Genomic DNA, 23,206 nt, shown 5'->3' on the forward strand with positions numbered 1-23,206 from the left:
GATAGTTTATTGTAAACTTTTGCAAATTGATTGAAGATTTGGGGGTAGGGGGGGGGTGGGGGTGGTACTTGGAGCAGTCTTTTATCTACTAGGAATCACCATCAGGCTGTCAGATGAAATTTGGTTATTCTCTGCAAACATAACACATAGACAGGAGGTCTCTGTAAGATAAGTCGAAGCCACAGAAAGTTGAATTTGGCACTTCGTCCAACCTTCCAATCAGTTATTTTGTTTATATCATCCAGCTTTCCATTGTTTCTGTTACCCAGGGAAAGTAACTGAAAAATAAAAAGAGACTATTTTTGTGATGTAGAAAAGATTTATCAACATGGAACGTGAGTTTCTACGAGAAGTAGCTCCCATGTTCAAATGGATGAAGTTTCTTTTTAAAAAATATTTATTTATTTTTCTGCATCAGGTTTTAGTTGCAACATTTGGGCTTAGTTACTCCGCAGCATGCAGAATCTTAGTTCACTGCCTAGGGATCAAACCAGCATCCCCTGCACTCCCAGGCAGGTTCTTAACCACCAGACCACCAAGGAAATCCCTGGATGAGGTTTTTATTAGAAGTTTCCTTTATAACAAAGGTTACACAGAATTTGGTCTGATTATGTTGACTACCAAGAATGAGCTTAATTTGACCCAGCATCAGTATCTAAACTGTATGAGTCAAGTTGTTGTTTAATTGCTAAGTCATGTCCAACTCTTTGCAACCCCATGGATCTTCTCGTAGTTCCAGGGATCGAAATAGGAGTCTCCTGCGTTACAGGCAGATCCTTTACCATTGAGTCACCAGGGAACGTGTATGCGTCCTGCTGCTGCTGCAAAGTCACTTCAGTCATGTCTGACTCTGTGCGACCCCATAGATGGAAGCCCACCAGGCTCCTCCGTCCCTGGGATTCTCTGGGCAGGAACACTGGAGTCGATTGCCATTTCCTTCTTCAATGTAGGAAAGTGAAAAGTGAAAGTGAAGTTGCTCAGTCGTGCCCAACTCCTAGCGACCCCATGGATCGCAGCCCACCAGGCTCCTCCATCCATGGGATTTTCCAGGCAAAAGTACTGGAGTGGGGTGCCATTGCCTTCTCCGGTATGTGCCCTAGATCCCCATAAATGCTATACACCAAGAGTTTCTTTCATGCAATGACCATTCTTACAAATAATTTGTAACTTTGAGGTGTAAGATATCTTGCTTAACAAGGACATCTGCCATTCCCAAGGACCCTCATCCTCTACCTCTTGCCACGTTGTCCTTCTTTGATTTCCAGAAACTGAGCAAAAAGAACATTTTTCAGGTATATATTTGCCTGTTACAAACCCATAGTTTCCTGCCTTTCATGAGTCTCTTCTAGTTCCTGCTACCCAACTCTGACCATGCCTTGTGGAAAAGTAAGATATATGCAGTAAACTCTAGGTCAAGTATGTTGCATTTCTGTACAACTTCTTCTGGGTTTTGTAGGGCCCTTGAGACATAGGCCGTGCCTTGTTTTCACGGTTACCATCCTTGTGTAGAAAGTTATGAAATGATCTTTAATAGGACTTTGTCATCGGAAACATTCCTTTCTGTAGCAGAGGTTGAGAAAGGAACTACTGCTCCATGCCATCTCTCAGGAAGGGTGCAGGAGGGCAGTAGCAGCTGGCCTTTATTTGCAAGTAGTCCGTTTACTCGTCATTCCATCCCACCAGTTCGTCACCGTGTTGAGTAAATAATGTAGTAGGAAGTGTGACTGTTTTTTATTATTTCTCCTGTTGTGTGGCTAACATCATAATATTTTTGTTTTCTGCAGGCATGAGACCAGATTTAAGCAACGAATGCTGGAACTGACAGACACTAACAACATTGCCTACTTATTCCTCTCAGCTGCCAACAGATGGCTGGAGGTCAGAACGGTACGTTCATTTCATGATTTCGAAATGGAAACCACACAGAAGAGGCCTGATGCAAAGAGGGAGACAGTTGTAAAAACTAGGCTTCCACTGAGATTCAGCACTCACTCCACATTTTCTGGACTTTAGCTCAGGTTTGTTTATGGTACGGATGAAATTTGTCATGATGTTTTTAGCTAATGGCAAGACAGATAGCCCCCAAAGCAAAAATTCATTTTGTGTTCATTAGTGGCCAGATGACATAAGTTAATGGAATAGCAAATATTTGTATAGCTTCAGGTTTGTTTGTTTGTTTTTCAAAATTTGACAAGTGAACAGATGTACTCACTTCTACTGAACTGGACCAGCCTGGAAGAGATGGCAACTTTCTATTTTAAGCCAGTGGAGGGTCATGTTAACCCAAATGTAAAACATTGCAGTTATTCTCTGTTGCCTTCTTCTGTCCTATATAAAGGAGGAGAGTGGGTATAAGCTTCAGCATTGTACAGACTTGGTCTAGCAAGTTAACTAATTTATTTGGGTCCCAGTTTGCCATTTGTAAACTAGGAGTATGACCTCATGGGTGTGTTAGGTGTAAAAATAGTAATATAAGTCCTGTAGCTCACTTTTTGGCAGGTACACTCAACAAATGTCTTTTGAATGGATGGATGCATGGATGAATGAATAAATGAATGGAAATGGTACCTGCCTTGGTAAATGGTTAATAAGTCAACCACTCCTAATGAATGAAAGAGGGAATGGGTTAGACTCAAGTTTGAGAGGGAAGGAGATGTTGTTTGCAGACTGGGCTGTGTAATCTGCAGTATGAAGAAGCAACTTTGGCAGAAATGATGAGCTGATTGTCATCTTTTCTTAAGAAAAAATTATTAGTTTGTGAAAAGGAAAAGGAAGTTTATCTGCATTATTGTTAAGAACCTCACTTCCACTGATTAAGCATCCCTGTCATATGAACGCTCTTTTTCAAAACTCAGTGAGGGCATCAGAGAGGGCATCTGGGAATGGGGATTTGATAAAGTGAAAGGATGGAGCCGAAATTAAAATCTGAATTGTTGATGGATGGAAAACATGTTGATAGAGAATCTTGGGTCCCCCTGTAAGCTGTAGTTGTCATAATTTGTCACTAATAACAGAGATTTTCTACCACTAACTATATTATTTTGTGTTGTGTTATTGTGTAGAAATTATCCAGCAACATAACACAATTATATTTCACAAATTTTAAATAGATAAAAAATTTCTTCCAGATCACTGTGGGGGTTGCAAGGGGCAGGACAGAGATTTTCCAATTACCTGTAAGTAACAGAAAGGCAGGCGAAGTGTTTAGGATTTATAACAGAAACAAACTACTATTCCTAGATCTTACCCAGACCCTAAATCCTTGCTTTAAGCTTCTGTTTGTTTGCTCAAATCTGTTTTCTCTGAGGAAAAGAAATCATAGCTGAATAACAAAACTAGTGATGAACTAGCTTAATCAGAGTATGTCCTAAAATCACAGGGGTGAAATGTCAGTAGTTTCCTTTGTGTTTGATATTCCTAATGTTGAAGATCAAGTGTGTTTCTTAGGGGCGAGTGTGTTTGCTCTGGACTTGAGGTGAGTCTGGCTTGGCTTCTGCTTCTCCTCTTTAGCACTTCCCACTGTCAGGCTAATGGACAAACGTTTAACAAGAATCTGCAAGCAAACCATATGTTCTGCTCTTGTAGCCAGAAGACAAGATATTAGAGCGTTCAGACTGCCAAGAAAGGGGAGGTCAGGAAAAATTAGAGAGAAACAGCAGCCAGATTCAGAGTGGGTTAGTTTAGCTTGCCTCATACCCCGCTACTTAACTCCCACATTAAAGGCGGCTGGACCTACTTGAATATAAATGAATTCTAGTTCCACTTGTAGAAACCTAAAAAATATATATATGTGTATATATATATGTATGATATTTGAAAAAGGAAGGGCAGAATCTGCCATTCATTCTATTACCTTGTAATACATCTGTTTTTGTGTCTTTTTTTATTTTCTGTGTATTATAATCTTTCCACAACTTGCTATTTGGTCTCATTACCAGATCTGTCCCTTAAAAACCAACACAAAAAAGTTATAGAGTCCTTTGCTCTATTTCTGATAAATAAATATAAAATTTGGTAAGAAACTTGTTGATTTATTGCAACACTCCAGGCATATCTGCTGATAGAATTCAAGGTCCAGAGTCTTTTGTGGATGATTTTATCTCTTTTATCTCTCATATTTGTTTATCAATAAGTTTATGTGGGTATAAAGAACCTGCCTGCAATGCAGGAGACATAAGAGACCCTGGTACGATCCGTGGGTTGGGAAGATCCTCTGGAGGAGGGCATTGCAACCCACTCCAGTGTTTTTGCCTGGAGACTCCCATAGACAGAGGAGCCTGGTGGGATACCGTCCATGCATCGCAAAAAGCTGGACATGGCTGAGGCAACTTAGCACACACACACATACACAAACACTCACACACACACATACACAAACACTCACATACACACATACCCTTCTAGACAATCCCAGAAATCCAATTTGAAACCAGTCAGATTTATTCTCTTATTCTGTACACTGAAAATACAGAGTTTTCATTAGAACCAGAATATTTAGAATATTAGAACATTAGAATGTTTATTTGAATAGAAATGCTATAATCCAAGAACATATGTGCCACAATAGGAGTGTTGAATAAATAGAACAGATAACTCTAATTAGGAAATAACCTTTCTCCCAATTGTACACATGTAAATGACCTCATTACTACTGTGCATCACTGGAGACACAATTTCAGTTTGAAATAAATGGATCTTGCTTCAGAAATATGAGAAATATAAGTGTTCAGATATAGGACCTTGGAGACTGGGGTGTGAGCTGCTCTCTGAACCCCACAGCTGGATATTTTCTGTTTCGTAAGTCATTTACAAGATAAGTAATGAAAACCTCTATCTGGCCCACTGATGCTGCATTGATCTTATCTACGGTATCAACACAGCTGCCTCCATTCCCTGTTCTTTGATATGTTAACTAGCAAATTAACAAAAATATCTGCTTATTGCAAATAATCTGGGAACTCCCATAGCAGAAGCACAGCCAATCAGTACCAGGACGGGAGCAGCCTTGGGCAGAGCTCAGAAGAGGCCAGCAGGTCTCCTGATGCGGATCTGAGGAGCTCACCAACTCAGCATATTCAAAAGCAAAGACATCAGTTTGCTGACAAAAGTCCATCTAGCCAAAGCTATGGTTTTTCCAGCAGTCATGTATGGATGTGCAAGTTCCTGAGCACTAAAGAATTGTGGTGCTTTTGAACTGTGCTGCTGGAGAAGATTCTTGAGAGTCCCTTGGACAGCAAGGAGATCAAGCCAGTCAATCCTAAAGGAAGTAATTCCTAAATATTCATTGGAAGGACTGATGTTGAAGCTGAAGCTCTAATATTTTGGCCACTTAATGCAGAGTCAGCTCTTTGGAAAAGACCCCCGTGCTAGGAAAGGTTGAGGACAGGAGTAGAAGGGAGCCACAGAAGATGAGATGTTTGGATGGCATCACTGACTCAATGGCCATGAGTTTGAGCAACCTCTGAGAGTGAGGAACAGGGATGCCTGCCATGCTACAGTCCATGGGATTGCAAAGGGTGGGACGCAACTGATGGCTGAACAACAAAATGACCTCCATGGAGAGAAAGAGGAGAAAGCTTATCATAGTTTCCCGTGACTGTTTTTCCCTTTTTCTTCATTCTCAATTTTAGTTTTCTGGAGCAGTGCCACTGAATTCTGTGGACAGATGATCTCCAAGAGAAGTAAGGGATAAAAGGATAAAAATACCTTTTTTGAATTTGGGAAGATTCCCGAGCCCCATCCAGATTTTATCTTTTTTTTTTTTTTTAAATATATGGCTTTCATTCCTTTTTCTGGTCATGCTAGATAAGTGTTAAGGCAATTACAGAGGCTTCCCTGGTGGCTCAGTGGGTAAAGAATCTGCCTGCAATGCAGGAGACCTTGGTTCGATCCCTGGGTTAGGAAGATCCCCTGAAGGAGGGCATGGCAACCCACTCCAGTATTCTTGAGACTCCCCATAGGTAGAGGAGCCTGGTGGGCTACAGCCCATAGGGTCTCTAGGAATCAGACACGACTGAGTGACTAACACACATAAGACAATTACAAAGTATTCCCTTTTTTGGGCTGAAGATTGTTAGCCATGGAAGATGTAGCCTGCCCACCATGTTCATTTCATACTTACTCTGAATTGGGCAGGGGGGTGGGCGGGTGGTGGGGAATAAAGGTTACAGCACACAGCACTCAGAAAAGGACAAGAACCTAAAATGATAATTTGGCTGGTAGAAAAGTAGCCAGACTGTGACCACCCAGGTTGCTTTGGCAGGAGAGGGGAGTGTTTCTCCTCTGGGTGCCAAGTGAAGTGGACCACAGTCATGTGCAGTGTGTCACTGCAGCCTAACCTTTGAATGATGCTTACGTTCTTTTGTTCAGCACAGCGTTTTCTGTTCATCCCTCTGCACTAAACAGTTCCAGTTCTTTGGCATTGGTGTTTCCATTTGCAAAAATTGTGTAACTCTATCTAAAGGGTGTCTTTCCAAGGCTTTGTCTTGCTGTGTGGTGAAAGGATAAAAGAAAAATCACGTCAAGAAGCCAAAAAAAAAAAAAAGTCTTTAGAATCAACAGGCTAAAGTGAAAATAATCTTCAGGGTGAACTTGTATAAGAGTCTGTTCTGTGAAACAGCACAGAGCTGTTTTGAGTGCTTGCAACCCCATTATAGACAGGTGTGTGTTGATCTTGTCATGTGAAGACCCAGACACTCCATGGAACCATAAACATCGACTTCTTGTTTTTAGACATGGATTTCTGAAGACTATGAAAAAAAGGGAGAGATGGTATTCCTATTAATTACTTATGAGGTTCTTTTATGGAAAATTATAGTTTTCACTATAATCCCACATAGAAATAGAGGTCATTAAATCACTGGAAATCTAACCAGAGGCCTTTCTTTTGACCTGGGGATCAAAGGCTTCCCTTCTGGAGGGTAGTGTTGAATTCCCAAACTCAATGAAAGTTATAATTTATCACTAATACAAATGTCTTGTGGTTGGGCCCTCTTTAAGAATGGAAATTCACATGTGCAGTAGCTTCTGTTTCCTAAGCAGAATCTCTCTTTCCATTGTATCGTTTTGACTGAAAGTGTTTTCTTCAATGAATTGATCGGGTAGGACGTAGAAAGCCTTAATGGGAGGACACGTGCTGCTAGCATGTGAGTTAATTCAGATGATCTGCTTGTCCTTTCTTACTGCTTTTAAGCCATTTTGTTGTTCACATGTTTGCAATGGAAAGGAAAGGAGGTGTGGAAAGGTAGAATCACTGTATAATTCATTAAACTAGTTAACTTTAATGGTAAAGGAAGTGGAATTGGGGAACTGACATAAGCTCATATTACCTAGCAATTTCACATGCCTGTTACTCTTACAGTACTATTGGAAGGGAGGTGATTGGAATTTAGTTATTTTGCTGTGAGATTTCTTGATAAACATGCACAAACAGGCTTCCTCTCTTATTCAGATCTGGTAAAATTCTGATCAAATGCCTCCAAAAAAATCTCCAATTCTTTGGAAAAAAAAATATTATTGAGCAGGGGTGGTAATCCAGGAATGAGCTGTAAAGTATCTTATTGATATAACTGAAAGACAACACAAATAGCACTTTAAAAAAAAAAAGAAAATGATAAAAAATATTTTTATGAAAAACAAAGTAACTTTGTTTTAGATACTAAACTGCAGACCTGTGCCTGCGCACTAAGTTGCTTCAGTCGTGTCCGTTTCTTCATGACCCTGTGGACCGTAGCTCACCAGACGCCTCTGTTCAAGGGATTCTCCAGGCAAGAATACTGGAGTGGGTTGCCATGCCCTCCTCCCAGGGGATCTTCCTGACCTACGAATTGAACCTGAGTTTCTAATGTCGCCTGCATTGGCAGGCAGGTTCTTTACCACTAGTGCCACAAACTGCAGACATACTGGTTTTTAAACTCTTACTTCTATTTGAATTTACTAGATTGTGGAATTTGGCAATGGATTCATCCCCTGAAAAATCTGCTCAAATTGTACTTCAAAAAGCTATGCCTTGGGCACTTACCTGGCAGTCCAATGGTTTAACACTTCACCTTAACATTTCCGGGAGTGCTGGTTCCTTAAATAGGTTGAATGTAGGGGTGAATTGGTGGGTTGAGGAGGAAGAGTAGCTTAAGTGGTCTGCCTACCCCTTTGATGGTGCTGTGTGCAGGGATCAAACACAGTACCATGCTTCTGTTCCTGGCACCTTAGAAATGGCAGTTGATTTACAGCCTTTTTGTATCTTATTGTAAGTAATGACCCCAATGGCCCATGTGTGCCATTATTTTTAGTCCCTTTCAGTTTCTTCGTACTCTCTTGCTGGAGGATTTGTTTGTTCAGGTTCAGGCACTGCAGTAAAGGGTCCCAGGTCCCAGTTTATCTGACCGAAGACAGGAAGACCAGCATGATTGGAGCATGGTGAAGGAGCAGAAAAGGAATCTCAGATAAGGTCAGAGGAGGCAAGGTCTAGAACCCAGACTTTGCATCATCTGCGGCTTTGTAATTCATCAGAGTTTGAATTTATTGTAAGTGTAATAAGAAGGCATTGATATTCTAAACAAGGAAGTTATATATACCTTTAAAAGACCATTGAATGAATGGAAAGATGGATGAATGAATGAGGCCCTTCTGAGGTCATCTGGGAGGAAGTGGAGAACAGAAACTAATAAAAACATATATTGTTTCAAGCCCTTAAAGCAGGGGTCCCCACCCTTTCTGACACCAGGGACCAGTTTCATGGAAAGCAATTTTTCCATGAACCAGGGAATGGGGGGTGGTTTAGGGATGATTCAAGCGCATTACATTTACTGTGCACTCTATTTCTATTATTATTACATCAGCTCCACCTCAGATTATCAAGCTTAAAATGCTGGAGATTGGGGGCCCCTGTCTTAAATTGTATGGTGCCCACAGAAATTTCTCAGACACAGACAGGAATATTTCTTTGTATCGTGCTGGGAGCATCTTGCTGGAAGTATCTCCTAGTGCTAACTTACTTTCTGAGACTTATCACATAAACTCTTTATGAGTCTCTTTAGGAAAGCTAATATTGGGAATAACAAATTTATAGCATAGTGTTAAAAGTATTAACTTTAACGAGAGAGTGGGAAGGAAAAATTCATATTGTTGTAAATATTTTAGAAGTATTTAGGGGAACACACTGGTGTTTATAAAATATAAAAAAGCAGCCCAGGCTGGTTAGATTCTACATTCATATAGTTGTTGCTTCAAATAAAGGGCGGTCTGATTGGGACATGACAAGCTGTTAATAAATGAATACACTGGATACAACAGAAGCAGCTGTCAAAGGAGTGTTTACTAACTCTAAGGAATTTACTGCCTCGAGGGATTAAATCTCGTGATTTCTTTCTTTATTATTTGTAAAGACCATGGGAATCATGACAAAATTAAATTTTCGTGCCTGTTTTAACCTTTGATGTTTTATGATGCACATAAGCTTTTAAGCTTGCTTCAAACATTTGAAAATCATCCAGGAGGGAAAAGGACATCCTGTTACATGGAGGTGGGAAAATCTAACTGATTTTTTTTAATTCCTTTCAAAATCCCTATAAATTAGGTACTATTTCTATTCTCCAAAGAAGAAACAGTTTTAAGGAAGAAACTGACTCATCTAAATATATTAGCTGGTAATTGACAAAGGCATCATTTGAACCCAGACCTGTGATTCCAAGGCTGGGATCACTGATTGCTCCCCAACAAGCTGATCTTTGGTGCTAATTTAAAAATTGCAGAGGGACTCGCCTGGCTGTCCAGTGGTTAAGACCTCACCTTCCAGTGCAGGAGGTGTGGGTTCGATCCCTGTTCAGGGAACTAAGATCCCACGTGACTCACAGTTAAAAAACCAAAACATAAAAGGCAAGCGATATTGTGAAAAGTTTCATAAAGACTTTTAAAATGGTCCACATCAAAAAAGAAATCTTTAAAGAAACTAGAAATAAATAAATAAAAGAAAGTAGATGCTGGGATGCATATGTGTAAGCTGACTTGAGAAACCATTCTTCATTTCAGCATGTTAACCACTCTCTTACGGTCATTAGTCTTCTCACCTAATTACTAGTGTTTTTTTAAGGTATCAGAGGTGTATCTTGCTAGAGAAGATCATCACCAGTAAGATGAGACTTGAGATAATTCTAGAAAGTGTTCGTGCCTGAAATTTGACCTGCTTCTGGCATGTGTGACATATCAGCCTGACAAATTTTAATGATTCTATTGACTATGGGAAATTCCATTAACATTTTGTTAACATTTATATTATCATTAAGAAATAAATAAAAAGTAAACACATAAAATTTATATAATGTTTTATAATTTAAAAATCCTGCTGCATGTTTTATGCCTGGCATTTTTTATTCAGTGTAAAATGATGAGCATTTCTCATTATTAAAATGTTTAAAACATTATTTTTAACCACAGCAAAATATACAATACCATCACATGTCTGTATGATGATTTATTTATTCATTCTGTGCTTCTCTGGTATAGGTATTCTAGGGCTTCCCTGTGGCTCATCTGGTGAAGAATCTGCCTGCAATTCAGGAGACCTGGGTTTGATCCCTGGGTTGGGAAGATCCCCTGGAGAAGGGAAAGTCTACCCACTCCAGTATTCTGGCCTAAGGAATTCCATGGGCTATATAGTACATGGGATCGAAAAGAGACACAACTGAGCAACTTTCACGTAGTAGGAAAATTTCCTTTTTTTTTTTTTTTCAATTTTTTCCAATATAACAGCACTGAAATAAATCTCCTGATATACAAATCTAAAAAAAACAACATGAAATTTCTTTTTCAAAAGATAAGACATAACAATGCCTAAGAATGTTGGGAAATTGAGGAGGAAGAGGGTGTAGAAAATAGACAGGTGCCCCCATCTCCTTTCAGTTTAAGGTTGACCTTAATTAATTTTTAAATTTTCTGGGAAGAGTTTATCATTGAGTCATAATGCAGATATGCTAAGACATGTTCATATTTCTAATTTAGGGACAAAATTACACTTACTCCTATTTCTATGCAACCTGTAGATTTAATGTCCCAGACTGAGTCCATATTGACAAAAAGTTCAGGTATTGATACAAATCCCAACTAGCTAACTAGATAGAAATTTCTGCAAAGGCCTTGAATTAGCATGCTGCTGCTAAGTCGCTTCAGTTGTGTCCAACTCTGTGCGACCCCATAGAATGGCCTCCCACCAGGCTCCCCCCGTCCCTGGGATTCTCCAGGCAAGAACACTGGAGTGGGTTGCCATTTCCTTCTCCAATGCATGAAAGTGAAAAGTGAAAGTGAAGTTGCTCTGTCGTGTCCGACTCTTAGTGACCCCATGGACTGCAGCCTACCAGGTTCCTCTGTCCATGGGATTTTCCAGGCAAGAGTACTAGAGTGGGTTGCCATTTGCCTTCTCACATGTAAGAGAGCTAATCCCAACCCTGGTATAAGCGCACATGAAATTCAAGGTAGAAAGTTAAGTTAAAAATAATTGCTTATCTGGTAAAATGCAGTAGATAAGAAAAAAAGAAAGAAAGAAAGAAAATATTTCATCTGATCCTGGTCGTGCCAAAAATTGCAGCTTAATTTCTGACCAGGTAGTTACCATCTCTGAAAGAATTATCTGCTTTCAGATATAATCAGAGCCTTGCATCACTTCCCTTCCAGCCCTAAGACTGTGAGTTATTATTCTCACCTTGTTCTGAAACCTCACAGGACATGCCATGAGTAACGTCTGTTCTCTTAGTGATCACCTGGGTTGATCGAGATCCTTGGCTTTAAGAACTTAGGGAAAATCTTTTAACATTTTTTCTCACTCTCTTTTAGGATTATCTGGGTGCTTGCATTGTCCTCACTGCATCTATTGCATCCATTAGTGGGTCTTCCAATTCCGGCTTGGTGGGCTTAGGTCTTCTGTATGCACTTACGGTAAGTATGGATGAAAACCTCTCTCTCTCTTTGTACCGCACTTGAGGTACTTTCTGTAGTTATCATCAACTCATTCATGGATGTTAGAGGACTAGTTAGAAATTCATAACAAGATGATAGCCTGCAGATAATAGTAGATTTGGGCCTAAACCCGGTGTTTTAGGATGGCATGGATTCATTTCTGACATTTTGAATCAATTTTTAGAAACTCCTCAAACACTGTGGTCAGAGTTCTCCCAAGGTTGTTTGGGATTCTTGTCCTGAGTTGCTCACCACCCATTTAGGAACACTAACTCCCATGTGAGCTTCCCTGATAGCTCAGTTGGTAAAGAGTCTGCCTGCAATGCAGGAGACTCTGGTTCAATTCCTGGGTCGGGGAGATCCGCTGGAGAAGGGATAGCTACCCACTCCAGTATTCTTGGGCTTCCCCTGTGGCTCAGCTGGTAAAGAATCCGCCTGCAATGCAGGAGACCTGGGTTTGATCCCTGGGTTGGGAAGAGCCCCTGGAGAAGGGAAAGGCTACCCACTCCAGTATTTTGGCCTAGAGAACTCTATGGATTGTATAGTCCATGGGGTCGCAAAGAGTCGGACACGACTGAGTGACTTTCACTTCACTTTCACTTCAACTCCCATGTGAATATATATGAGGTAAATGGAACCATACAACTATCCACTGGGCAAGGAAGTCAGGATAGTCCACAAATCAATGACATTAGAGGACCACTGAAGAAGAGCCTCCTTTGCCAGCGTTAGCCCATGACATCCTCTCTGATCTCTGATAACCTATAGCGTTTATGAACTGTACCCACATGAACAGTCCAAGTCATCCTATCCCCTGATATCCAGTGTTCACAAAAACTGTTACTTTACTTGCTATGTGCTCATTGTTTTTGTCACCTGACACAGATAACCAATTATTTGAATTGGGTCGTGAGGAACTTGGCTGATGTGGAGGTCCAGATGGGCGCAGTGAAGAAAGTGAACAGTTTCCTGACTATGGAGTCTGAGAATTATGAAGGCACCATGGGTATTGTTCTGAATATTATGGTGTTTCACCTAAACAGTTATTTAAGAATATTAGTTGTGTGTCAGGCACATTGTCATTTTTGCTTTTGTTTTCCATTTCAATAGCCAGAGAATCCCCTTTCATCTTGACTTTGCCTGATAGGGTACAACTGCATCTGAAAAGATGTGATTATTTAGGCCTGAAAAAATCTTAGATACAACCAGAGTCCAGACAGATTTACCTAGTAATATGTAGAGAGAATTATAAAGATACTTGCTTCCCAGGTGGCATAGTGGTAAAGAATCCCCCTGCCAATGCAGAAGCCTCTGGAGGCTTGGGTTCAATCCCTAAGTCTGGAGGATCCCCTTGAGGAGGAACTGGCAACGACTCCAGTACTCTTGCCTGGAAAATCCCACGGACAGAGGAGCCTGGCGGGCTGCAGTCCGCGGGGTCACAGAGAGTCAGGCACGGCTGAGCACACAGGCAATGGCGTAAAGATATTTGGGCTTTATTATATTAATTACCAACCTCAACTATGAACTACTGTATTCTTTTTCTCAAGAGCGTATTGATTTAGATGCCAAGGAGCTTAGATCTTAAAACAACCTGGATTCTTAGCCTTGCTGGAATAAAACTGGCAGGAAATTCAATACTGAGGACAGAATAATCTTCCTTAACTGCAAATCTCATGCTTAATATGCATTCTGTTGCCTAAATCTTTCAATACCTCTTCAGCTCTTTAGGGACATGCAACCATTCATTAGTCAATCTTTCCTCACCTATCTAGTCTCATCCTTCATCATCTACCTACATACCTTTCACTCTGGCCATACCAACATGCTATGCTTTCTTTTTATCTTTGTTCTTCTCTCTCTCTCTTTCTTATATGAAACAAATTCCCCTACCTCTTATCCTTTAAGATCCATCTCGGGCACCCTCTCCTCTTGAAACCCTGCTGGAACTCCTGGGCTGCCACCATCTCTGCTCCCAGAGCACCTTGGGTCAGCCTCTATCATGTGATTCTGTGTGCAGTCCCATAGGGGCTAACTCATTTGCATGCGGTCCCCTGGGACACACTGAGCACCTTGAGGCATGTCTTCCCTCTCAGTTCCCTGCATAACACCTCTCACATCTGAATCACTCAAATGTTTGAGGACCAGCTGGCTGAACAAATGAATTCACTGACAGATGAACCACCAGGAATAGAATTGAGCAATAGAGTGCTGAGAGACGTGATGCCCGTTAATGCTCCAAAACAAACACACAAAAACTATTTTTAAAGTTCTTAATCAAGAGACTTTTACTCTGAATGTAATGTTAATTAAAAGAAAAAAAACCCATATGGGAATTCCCTAGTGGGCCAGTGGTTAGAGCTCCATGCGCTCACTGCCAAAGGCCAGGGTTCAATCCTTGTTTGGGGAACTAAGATCTTGCAAGCCACTCAATGCAGCCAAAATCCAAATAAATAAATATAATCTTTTAATTAAAGAAATTTTAAACCCAGAAGTAGGCTTAGTAGGACCTTAACTTTAGAAAACAGTGATTATGTGTGTACGTATAAATGTATATAAGTATGTGTGCTTTTCTTTCTACCTCTTTCTGTGTCTCTCTGTCTCTGCCTCTCTTCCTCTACTCCATCTCCACCCTCCAGATCCTTCTCAAGTTCCAGAACATTGGCCTCAGGAAGGGGAGATCAAGATTCATGATCTGTGTGTCAGATATGAAAATAACCTAAAGCCTGTTCTTAAGCACGTGAAGGCTTACATCAAACCTGGGCAGAAGGTATGGAGTTTATTGTCATTTGATTTAATTCATACAGAACCTCAGATGGAACCACCCCATTGCCACTTGAGCTCCTTAGACATGTCAGCCAAGGATCTTCTCACTGGGCTCCCATTATATTCCTTACACTTTATAGGTCAAATTATGTACATAAAAGAGGAAAGGGAGAGAGTGGATCCAGATGAAATATACGTTCTCTAAACTGTATTGCCATTCATTCATCTCCCATGAAGATCAGAAAAATGAAAAATAGGCGTGTTTTTCAAAATTTCTAGCTTTTGGCTCATGACCATTCCAGATGTCCCCTTGAGAACCCTTGTGTTTGTACTAGCTCTGGCCCCACAATTATTTATTTTAGTTATTGTAAAAAAGAGCAAGTGTGCAGAAAAATGGACTCATTTTACTTTTTGTTATATAATAAAATCATCACTTCTGAGACAAAATGGAGTACTTGTTTATTAGGTCATGATATACTAATTGGAAAAATGAAGCCGCAGAGGTAAAAAACACAACCACATAGAAGTAAAAAAGAGTCCAAGTGGAATCGTTGAAGATTTTATGAAGATCCTGTTATCTTAATGATAACTCAGAAAGGAGACCTGAGATGAGAATGACAATTTCCATGTAACTGTTTAAATAGAGTTGCAGTTTTATCATGGTGTCTTATCTAAGTTAAAAATGCTTTGCCTACTTTTTTCTTTTATCTGAGTCCTCTTCTCTCTGAGTGACAGTTGCTTTCTTAGGTGGGCATATGTGGTCGCACTGGCAGTGGGAAGTCATCATTATCTCTGGCTTTCTTCAGAATGGTGGATATATTTGATGGTGAGTTACTAACTAAACTTTTTCATTAGCCATGTGATACTCTTCCTTTAAAAAAAAAAAAGCAACATCTACTTATCTCAGTTCAGTTCAGTTCAGTCGCTCAGTCATGTCTGACTCTTTGCGACCCCATGAATTGCAGCACGCCAGGCCTCCCTGTCCATCACCAACTCCCAGAGTTCACCCAAACTCATGTCCATCGAGTCGATGATGCCATCCAGCCATCTCATCCTCTGTCGTCCCCTTCTCCTCCTGCCCCCAATCCCTCCCAGCATCAGACTCTTTTCCAGTGAGTCAACTCTTTGCATGAGGTGGCCAAAGTATTGGAGTTTCAGCTTTAGCATCACTCCTTCCAAAGAACACCCAGGACTGATCTCCAGAATGGACTGGTTGGATCTCCTTGCAGTCCAAGGGACTCTCAAGAGTCTTCTCCAAAACCATAGTTCAAAAGCATTAATTCTTCGGCACTCAGCTTTCTTCACAGTCCAACTCTCACATCCATACGTGACCACTGGAAAAACCATAGCCTTGACTAGATGGACCTTTGTTGGCAAAGTAATGTCTCTGCTTTTAAATATGCTATGTACTTACCTAGTCCTGCAATAATAAAATATATTTAGAATGACTTCAGTATTCTTGCCTGGAAAATCCCATGGACAGAGGAGCCTGGTGGGCTACAATCCATGGGGTTGCAAAGAGTCTGTCACGACTGAGCACGCATTACTACTACTACAACTACTATTGTGTCCTACAGACCATGGTTTGAGGCAGGTATTCCAGATAAATGGGCTTCCTGGGTGGCTCAGTGGTAAAGAATCTTCCTGCCAATGTAAGGAGATGCAGGAGACATGGGTTTGATCCCCGATCCCCTGGAGGAGGAAATGGCAGCCCATTCCAGTATTTTTGCCTGGAGAATCCCATGGACAGAGGAGCTTGGCAGGCTATAGTTTAAGGGGTCACAAAGAGTTAGACACAACTGAGCATGCACACATCCCAGATAAACAGTTTAGGAATAAAGAAAAAGAGGAACTGGAGAAATAAAATTATTAACCCTAAACTCAGCTCTAGAAATCATTGTTAAAGAATTTTATTAAATTAGTAAAATGAAAACAAGGCCACTCATTATGAAGAACAGCAGATGGAAGTGGCATTTCAAGAAGGAAGAGAGAAAAAGACTGTCTAGTTTCCTGCAAACTAAAAGCACATTTCTTTCCATTAAAGGAAAAAAGGGAGATAAATAAACTACATTTTAATTTTAGTGCATGACTCTTATTATCATCTTCTTAATAACATGGTTTAATGATGTTGGATGTTTTGGGAGGAGGTGACCATTGCTAATAAAGTGCCAAGGACATGCTGACAATATACAAAAATATTTATTCATCTGCAAAATTATTAATAGTATAATACATGGAAGTAATCTAATATTTGTTTTAGAAAAAATGTGTCACATTATTTAGTCTATTAAGTGACCTATAAATAGGCCAGCACATACACCATCTTGAATGAAAGGGGAGCCATCAGCTCAAGAATTACTTAAATATTATTATCTCTAATCATTGTGATAATAGTGATATTACTTCACATTTTCATTATACTTGACAGGTTACATTATTTAATCTACACAACAATTCAGTGAAATAAAGAGGTCAGTTTATGAACAACAAAGTTGAACTGTGGTCATTGAAGAGTTTGGGACTTAGATTTAGCAAAGAGATAGCTATCCACCTCTAGATGAGCAGCTCGCTCTTTCCATGGCTGGTAATAATACACAGATCCTTTAAGGATTTTCTGTGGGATTTGCATTATAATCCAATTACAGGATCCAAGACAATTGATTGAAACTTTTCATTAAAAAACTGTCACTATGATGGAACATATTAGATTAGCCATAGTCTCATGAGTTCAGAAACATCATTTCAGCTCCCATGAGGACTATGATGACTGATTATCTTTTTAATACCATTAGGCAATTGAGATTTTAGTAGATAATATATTATACCCAGAAGAAAGTTTAAGCTAACCAGCTTACCTGCTCTTGAATCTAAATCCAGCAAAGGGGCTCTAACTGCCATCCTTCTCTTAGCATGCTTATCTCATAGAGCAATATTATCTTCGCATAAAACAAGATTATAAAATAAATCTATCAAGGTGAGGAAGAGTCATCAAGATTGCACAAGTTCATGTACAGTGAAATTTATTAAGAGTTGATACCTATGTCACAGAATTTTCTTTCCTCAATCAATAAATGAGCAAAGAGACTTCTCTGATGGTGGTCTAGTGGTTAGAAATAGATGCCCTCACCGCTGTGGCCCAGGTTTGTTTCCTGGTCAGGGAAGCCTTTCCTCTTGGGGCTTTCCTGGTGGCTCAGATGGTAAAGAATCTGCCTGCAGTACAGGAGACCCGGGTTTGATCGTGGATCAGGAAGATCCCCTGGAGAAGGGAATAGCAACCCACTCCAGTATTCTTGCCTGGAGAATCCCATGGACAGAGGAGGCTGGTAGTCTACAGTTGCAAAGAGTTGGACACGACTGAGCGAGCAACATGGGCAGTCCAGTGGTTAAGCATCTGAGCTTCCATTACAGATGCACAGATTCTGTCCCTGGTCAGGGAACTGAGAGCCTCAATGTCACTTGGGGTGCCCAAAAAATAAATGAAAACAAATATTAGAAATAAATATAACACAATATTGTTAATCAGCTATACCCCACTACAAAGTAAAAAGATTTTTGAAATATATAAGTAAATAAATAAATGAGTGAATGAGACAGACAAAAATGCCTGTCTTCAATAACCTGATATTCTAGTTTGGGGAGAGTGCTATGCTTAGTCACTCAGTTGTGTCCAACACTTTCTGACCCCATGGACTATAGCCTGCCAGGCTCCTCTGTCCATGGGGATTTTCCAGGCAAGAATACTGTAGTGGGTTGCCATGCCCTTCTCCAGAGGATCTTCCCAGCCCAGGGATCGAACCCAGGTCTCCAGCATTACAGGTGGATTCTTTACTGTCTGAACCATGCAATTAAAAAGATCTATGGTGGTGGTTTAGTGGCTAAGTCATGTCGGACTCTTTGCAACCCCATGGACTGTAGCCTGCCAGGCTCCTCTGTCCATGGGATTTTTCAGACAAGAATACTGGAGTGGGTTGCCATTTCCTTCTCCAGGGGATCTTCCCCACCCAGAGACAACCTGGGTCTCCTGCATTGCAGGTGAATTCTTTACCAACTGAGCTACCAGGGAAGCCCCCAAAAGATCAATAAATGTGTATACTAGAACGTCCTATGAAGGAAAATAGAGCTGGGAACAGTATAAAGGAATACTGTAAAGAAGACCACTGAGGGAAAAGAGTACCTATGAACCACATAAACAGTAAAAAGTAGAAATCCCTTTAGGAGGAAATATAATACATAAGAAAGAAAATATCGCCAAAATGCCTGTTTTTCTCAGAGGCATATCATGATGTTTTTAATACTTACATGGAAAGCATCATCTTCTGAATTTCAATCCTGACCTAGGAAAGCACTTCCAATTGGTAAACAAATATTATTTTACTTGTGGTTTTATTACAGGCTTGCCATTTTTGTTTTTCTTTAACAGGAAAGATTGTCATTGACGGGATAGACATTTCCAAACTGCCACTGCACACACTGCGTTCTAGGCTTTCAATCATTCTGCAGGATCCCATACTCTTCAGCGGTTCTATTCGGTAGGTGGTGTCTTCAACAGAAACTCATGTACCTCAGTATTTATCCTTTGGCTCATAGGAGGGTTTTACTCAGAGTTGCTTTTCAGGTAGGTGTGAAAGGTGGTCACTGGGATGATGAGGTCAAATCAAAGTTTGGATTGAGACAATTAGAATGGCTGAATTAACCTAAAGAAGCCCATCCTTTGTTGTTGTTGTTGCTCAGCTGTTCTGCTGCTGCTGCTAAGTCGCTTCAGTCGTGTCCGACTCTGTGCGACCCCATAGACGGCAGCCCACCAGGCTTCCCTGTCCCTGGGATTCTCCAGGCAAGAACACTGGAGTGGGTTGTCATTTCTTTCTCCAATGCATGAAAGTGAAAAGTGAAAGTGAAGTCGCTCAGTCATGTCTGACTCTTCGCGACCCCATGGACTGCAGCCCACCAGGCTCCTCCATCCATGGGATTTTCCAGGCAAAAGTACTGGAGTGGGGTGCCATTGTTCATTCATGTCTAACTCTTTGTGACCTCATGGACTGCAGCATGCTAGGCTTCCCTGTCCTTCACCATCTCCTGGAGTTTGCTCAAACTCACGCCCATCTTTTGCGTCCCCCCAAGAGTTCATCTCTTCTGTTCAACTCCACAAACACCACCCTCCCCTCTGTACTTGGGGACAGTGATTCTTGACAGACATTTCTGAGGTGTCCACCTTAGAGATGTCCTGCCTGTCTCTTCTGTGTCTGGCTTGGGCTCAACAGATACTAAGTTTAGTAAATACCTTGATTCTCTTCCACCCCTCACAATTTTTCTTTCCACCCAAATTGCTCTGAAGAAGCTGCCACATTCTTCGCCATGCCTGGTTTGCAGTTTCTCATGAAAGAAAAGAGAGAAAGAGAATGGAGGTATCTATTCTTTACTGAGTCCTCATAGCACTGCTCTAGTGTTTATATTATTGTCCCCATTTTACAGATGAGGATTTTGAATCTCAGAGAAGCTGTGGCTTAGCCAAGTGCATACACTTAGTTGGTGGTAGAACTGCCATTCCGAATAAAGTTTGTCTGACTCTAGAGTCCACTGTTACTGTCCATCAGATCATGTCTATCAATCCATCCAGTCTCTTTTCTCTCTTGTTCCCCTAATCCATCTACTTCATTGCAAAGTATGTGTCACCTTTTACTAAATATTCCTTGTCTCAAAGAGAAAATGTATGTAAGATTGTTCAATATTTAATTGTAAAATTGTTGTAATTTAGTTGCTAAATTCTGTCCGACTCTTTGCGACCTCATGGACTGTAACACTCCAGGCTCCTTTGTCCTCCACTATCTCCCAGAGTTTTCTCAAATTCTAGTCCATTGAGTTGGTGATGCCATCCAACTATTTCATCCTCTGCTGCCCTCTTCTCCTTTTGCCTGCAATCTTTCCAGCATCAGGGTCTTTTCCGCTGAGTCAGCCCTTCACATCAGGTGACCAAAGTATTGAAGCTTCAGCTTCAGTCCTTCCAATGAATATTCAGGGTTGATTTCTTTTAGGATTGACTGGTTTGAGCTCCTTGCAGTCCAAGGGACTCTCAAGAGTCTTCTCCAACAACACAGTTCAAAAGTATCAATTCTTCAGTGCTCAACCTTCTTCACAGTCCAACTCTCACATCCATACATGACCACAGGAAAAACCATAGCCTTGACTAGACGGACCTTCGTTGGCAAAGCAGTGTCTCTGCTTTTCAATGTGTTATCTAGGTTGGTCATAACTTTTCTTCCAAGGAGTAAGCGTCTTTTAATTTCATGGCTACAGTCACCATCTGCAGTGATTTTGGAGCCCCCCAAAATAGTCTGACACTGTTTCCACTGTTTCCACTGTTTCCCCATGAAGTGATGGGACCAGATGCCATGATCTTCTTTTTCTGAATGTTGAGCTTTAAGCCAACTTTTTCACTCTCCTCTTTCACTTTCATCAAGAGGCTTTTTAGTTCCTCTTCACTTTCTGCCATAAGGATGGTATCATCTGCATATCTGAGGTTATTGATATTTCTCCCAGCAATCTTGATTCCAGCTTGTGCTTCTTCCAGCCCAGTGTTTCTCATGATGTACTCTGCAAATGTCTAGTTCTAACTGTTGCTTCCTGATCTGCATACAGATTTCTCAAGAGGCAGGTTAGGTGGTCTGGTATTCCCATTTCTTTCAGAATTTTCCACAGTTTATTGTGATCCACACAGTCAAAAGCTTTGGCATTGTCAATAAAGCAAAAGTAGATGTTTTTCTGGAACTCTCTTGCTTTTTCCATGACCCAGTGGATGTTGGCAATTTGATCTCTGGTTCCTCTGCCTTTTCTAAAACCAGCTTGAACATCTGGAAGTTCACAGTTCACATATTGCTGAAACCTGGCTTGGAGAATTTTGAGCATTACTTTACTAGCATGTGAGATGAGTGCATTTCTGTGGTAGTTTGAGCGTTCTTTGGCATTGCCTTTCTTTGGAATTGGAATGAAAACTGACCTTTTCCAGCCCTGTGGCCACTGCTGAGTTTTCCAAATCTGCTGGCATATTGAGTGCAGCACTTTCACAGCATCATCTTTCAGGATTTGAAACGGCTCAACTGGAATTCCATCACCTCCACTAGCTTTGTTCGTAGTGATGCTTTCTAAGGCCCACTTGACTTCACATTCCAGGATGTCTGGCTCTAGGTGAGTGATCACACCATCACGATTATCTGGGTCATGAAGCTCTTTTTTGTACAGTTCTTCTGTGTATTCTTGCCACCTCTTCTTAATATCTTCTGCTTCTGTTAGGTCCATACCATTTCTGTCCTTTATCGAGCCTATCTTTGCATGAAATGTTCCCTTGGTGTCTTTAATTTTCTTGAAGAGATCTCTAGTCTTTCCCATTCTGTTCTTTTCCTCTATTTCTTTGCACTGATCACTGAGGAAGCCTTTCTTATCTCTTCTTGCTATTCTTTGGAACTCTGCATTCAGATGCTTACATCTTTCCTTTTCTCCTTTGCTTTTCACTTCTCTTCTTTTCACAGCTATTTGTAAGGCCTCCTCAGACAGCCATTTTGCTTTTTTGCATTTCTTTTCCATGGGGATGGTCTTGAACCCTTTCTCCTGTACAATGTCATGAACCTCATTCCATAGTTCATCAGACACTCTATCAGATCTAGTCCTTTAAATCTATTTCTCACTTTCAGTGTATAATCGTAAGGGATTTGATTTAGGTCATACCTGAATGGTCTAGTGGTTTTCCCTACTTTCTTCAATTTAAATCTGAATTTGGTAATACGGATCTGAGCCACAGTCAACTCCCAGTCTTGTTTTTGTTGACTATATAGAGCTTCTCCATCTTTGGCTGCATAGAATATAATCAATCTGATTTCGGCAGAAGAAGATGTTTTTCTTGAATTCCCTTGCTTTCTCTATAATCCAGCGGATGTTTACAATTTGATCTCTGATTCCTCTGCTTTTTCTAAATCCAGCTTGTACATCTGGAAGTTCTCAGTTCATGTACTGTCAAAGCCTAGCTTGAAGGATTTTGAACATTACCTTGCTGGCATATGAAATGAGCACAATTGTATAGAAGTGTGAACATTCTTTTGCATTGTTTTTCTTTGGGATTGGACTGAAAACTGACCTTTTCCAGTCCTGTGGTCATCGCTGAGTTTTCCAAATTTGCTAGCATATTGAGTGTAGCACTTTCACAGCATCATCTTCTAGGATTTGAAATAGCTCAGCTGGAATTCCATCACCTCCACTAGCTTTGTTCATAGTAATGCTTCCTAAGGCCCACTTAATTTCACACTCCAGGATGTCTGGCTCCAGGTGAGTGACCACACCTTAGTGGTTATCTGAGTCATTAAGAATTTTTTTATAAAGTTCTTCTGTATATTCTTGCCACCTTTTCTTAATTTCTTCTGCTTCTGTTGGGTCCATGCCATTTCTGTCCTTTATTGTGTCCCCCTTTGCATGAAATGTTCCCTTGGTATCTCTAATTTTCTTGAAGAGATCT

General features: G+C 40.6%; 1 protein-coding gene across 3 annotated transcripts in view; it reads left to right on the forward strand.

The window, feature by feature from the left end:
- Positions 1–23,206, forward strand: part of ABCC9 (ATP binding cassette subfamily C member 9) — a 160,514-nt gene that overhangs the window by 121,665 nt on the left and 15,643 nt on the right. For all 3 annotated transcript variants that reach the window (XM_005680780.3, XM_005680781.3, XM_005680782.3), the window contains exons 31-36: positions 1,785–1,887; positions 11,824–11,925; positions 12,832–12,952; positions 14,583–14,713; positions 15,457–15,535; positions 19,130–19,238. In XM_005680780.3, coding sequence (XP_005680837.1) covers positions 1,785–1,887; positions 11,824–11,925; positions 12,832–12,952; positions 14,583–14,713; positions 15,457–15,535; positions 19,130–19,238 — 645 coding nt within the window. The remainder of the gene's footprint in view (positions 1–1,784; positions 1,888–11,823; positions 11,926–12,831; positions 12,953–14,582; positions 14,714–15,456; positions 15,536–19,129; positions 19,239–23,206) is intronic.

The sequence above is a fragment of the Capra hircus genome, chromosome 5 (genome assembly GCF_001704415.2).
Source record: "Capra hircus breed San Clemente chromosome 5, ASM170441v1, whole genome shotgun sequence".
NCBI lineage: Eukaryota > Metazoa > Chordata > Mammalia > Artiodactyla > Bovidae > Capra > Capra hircus.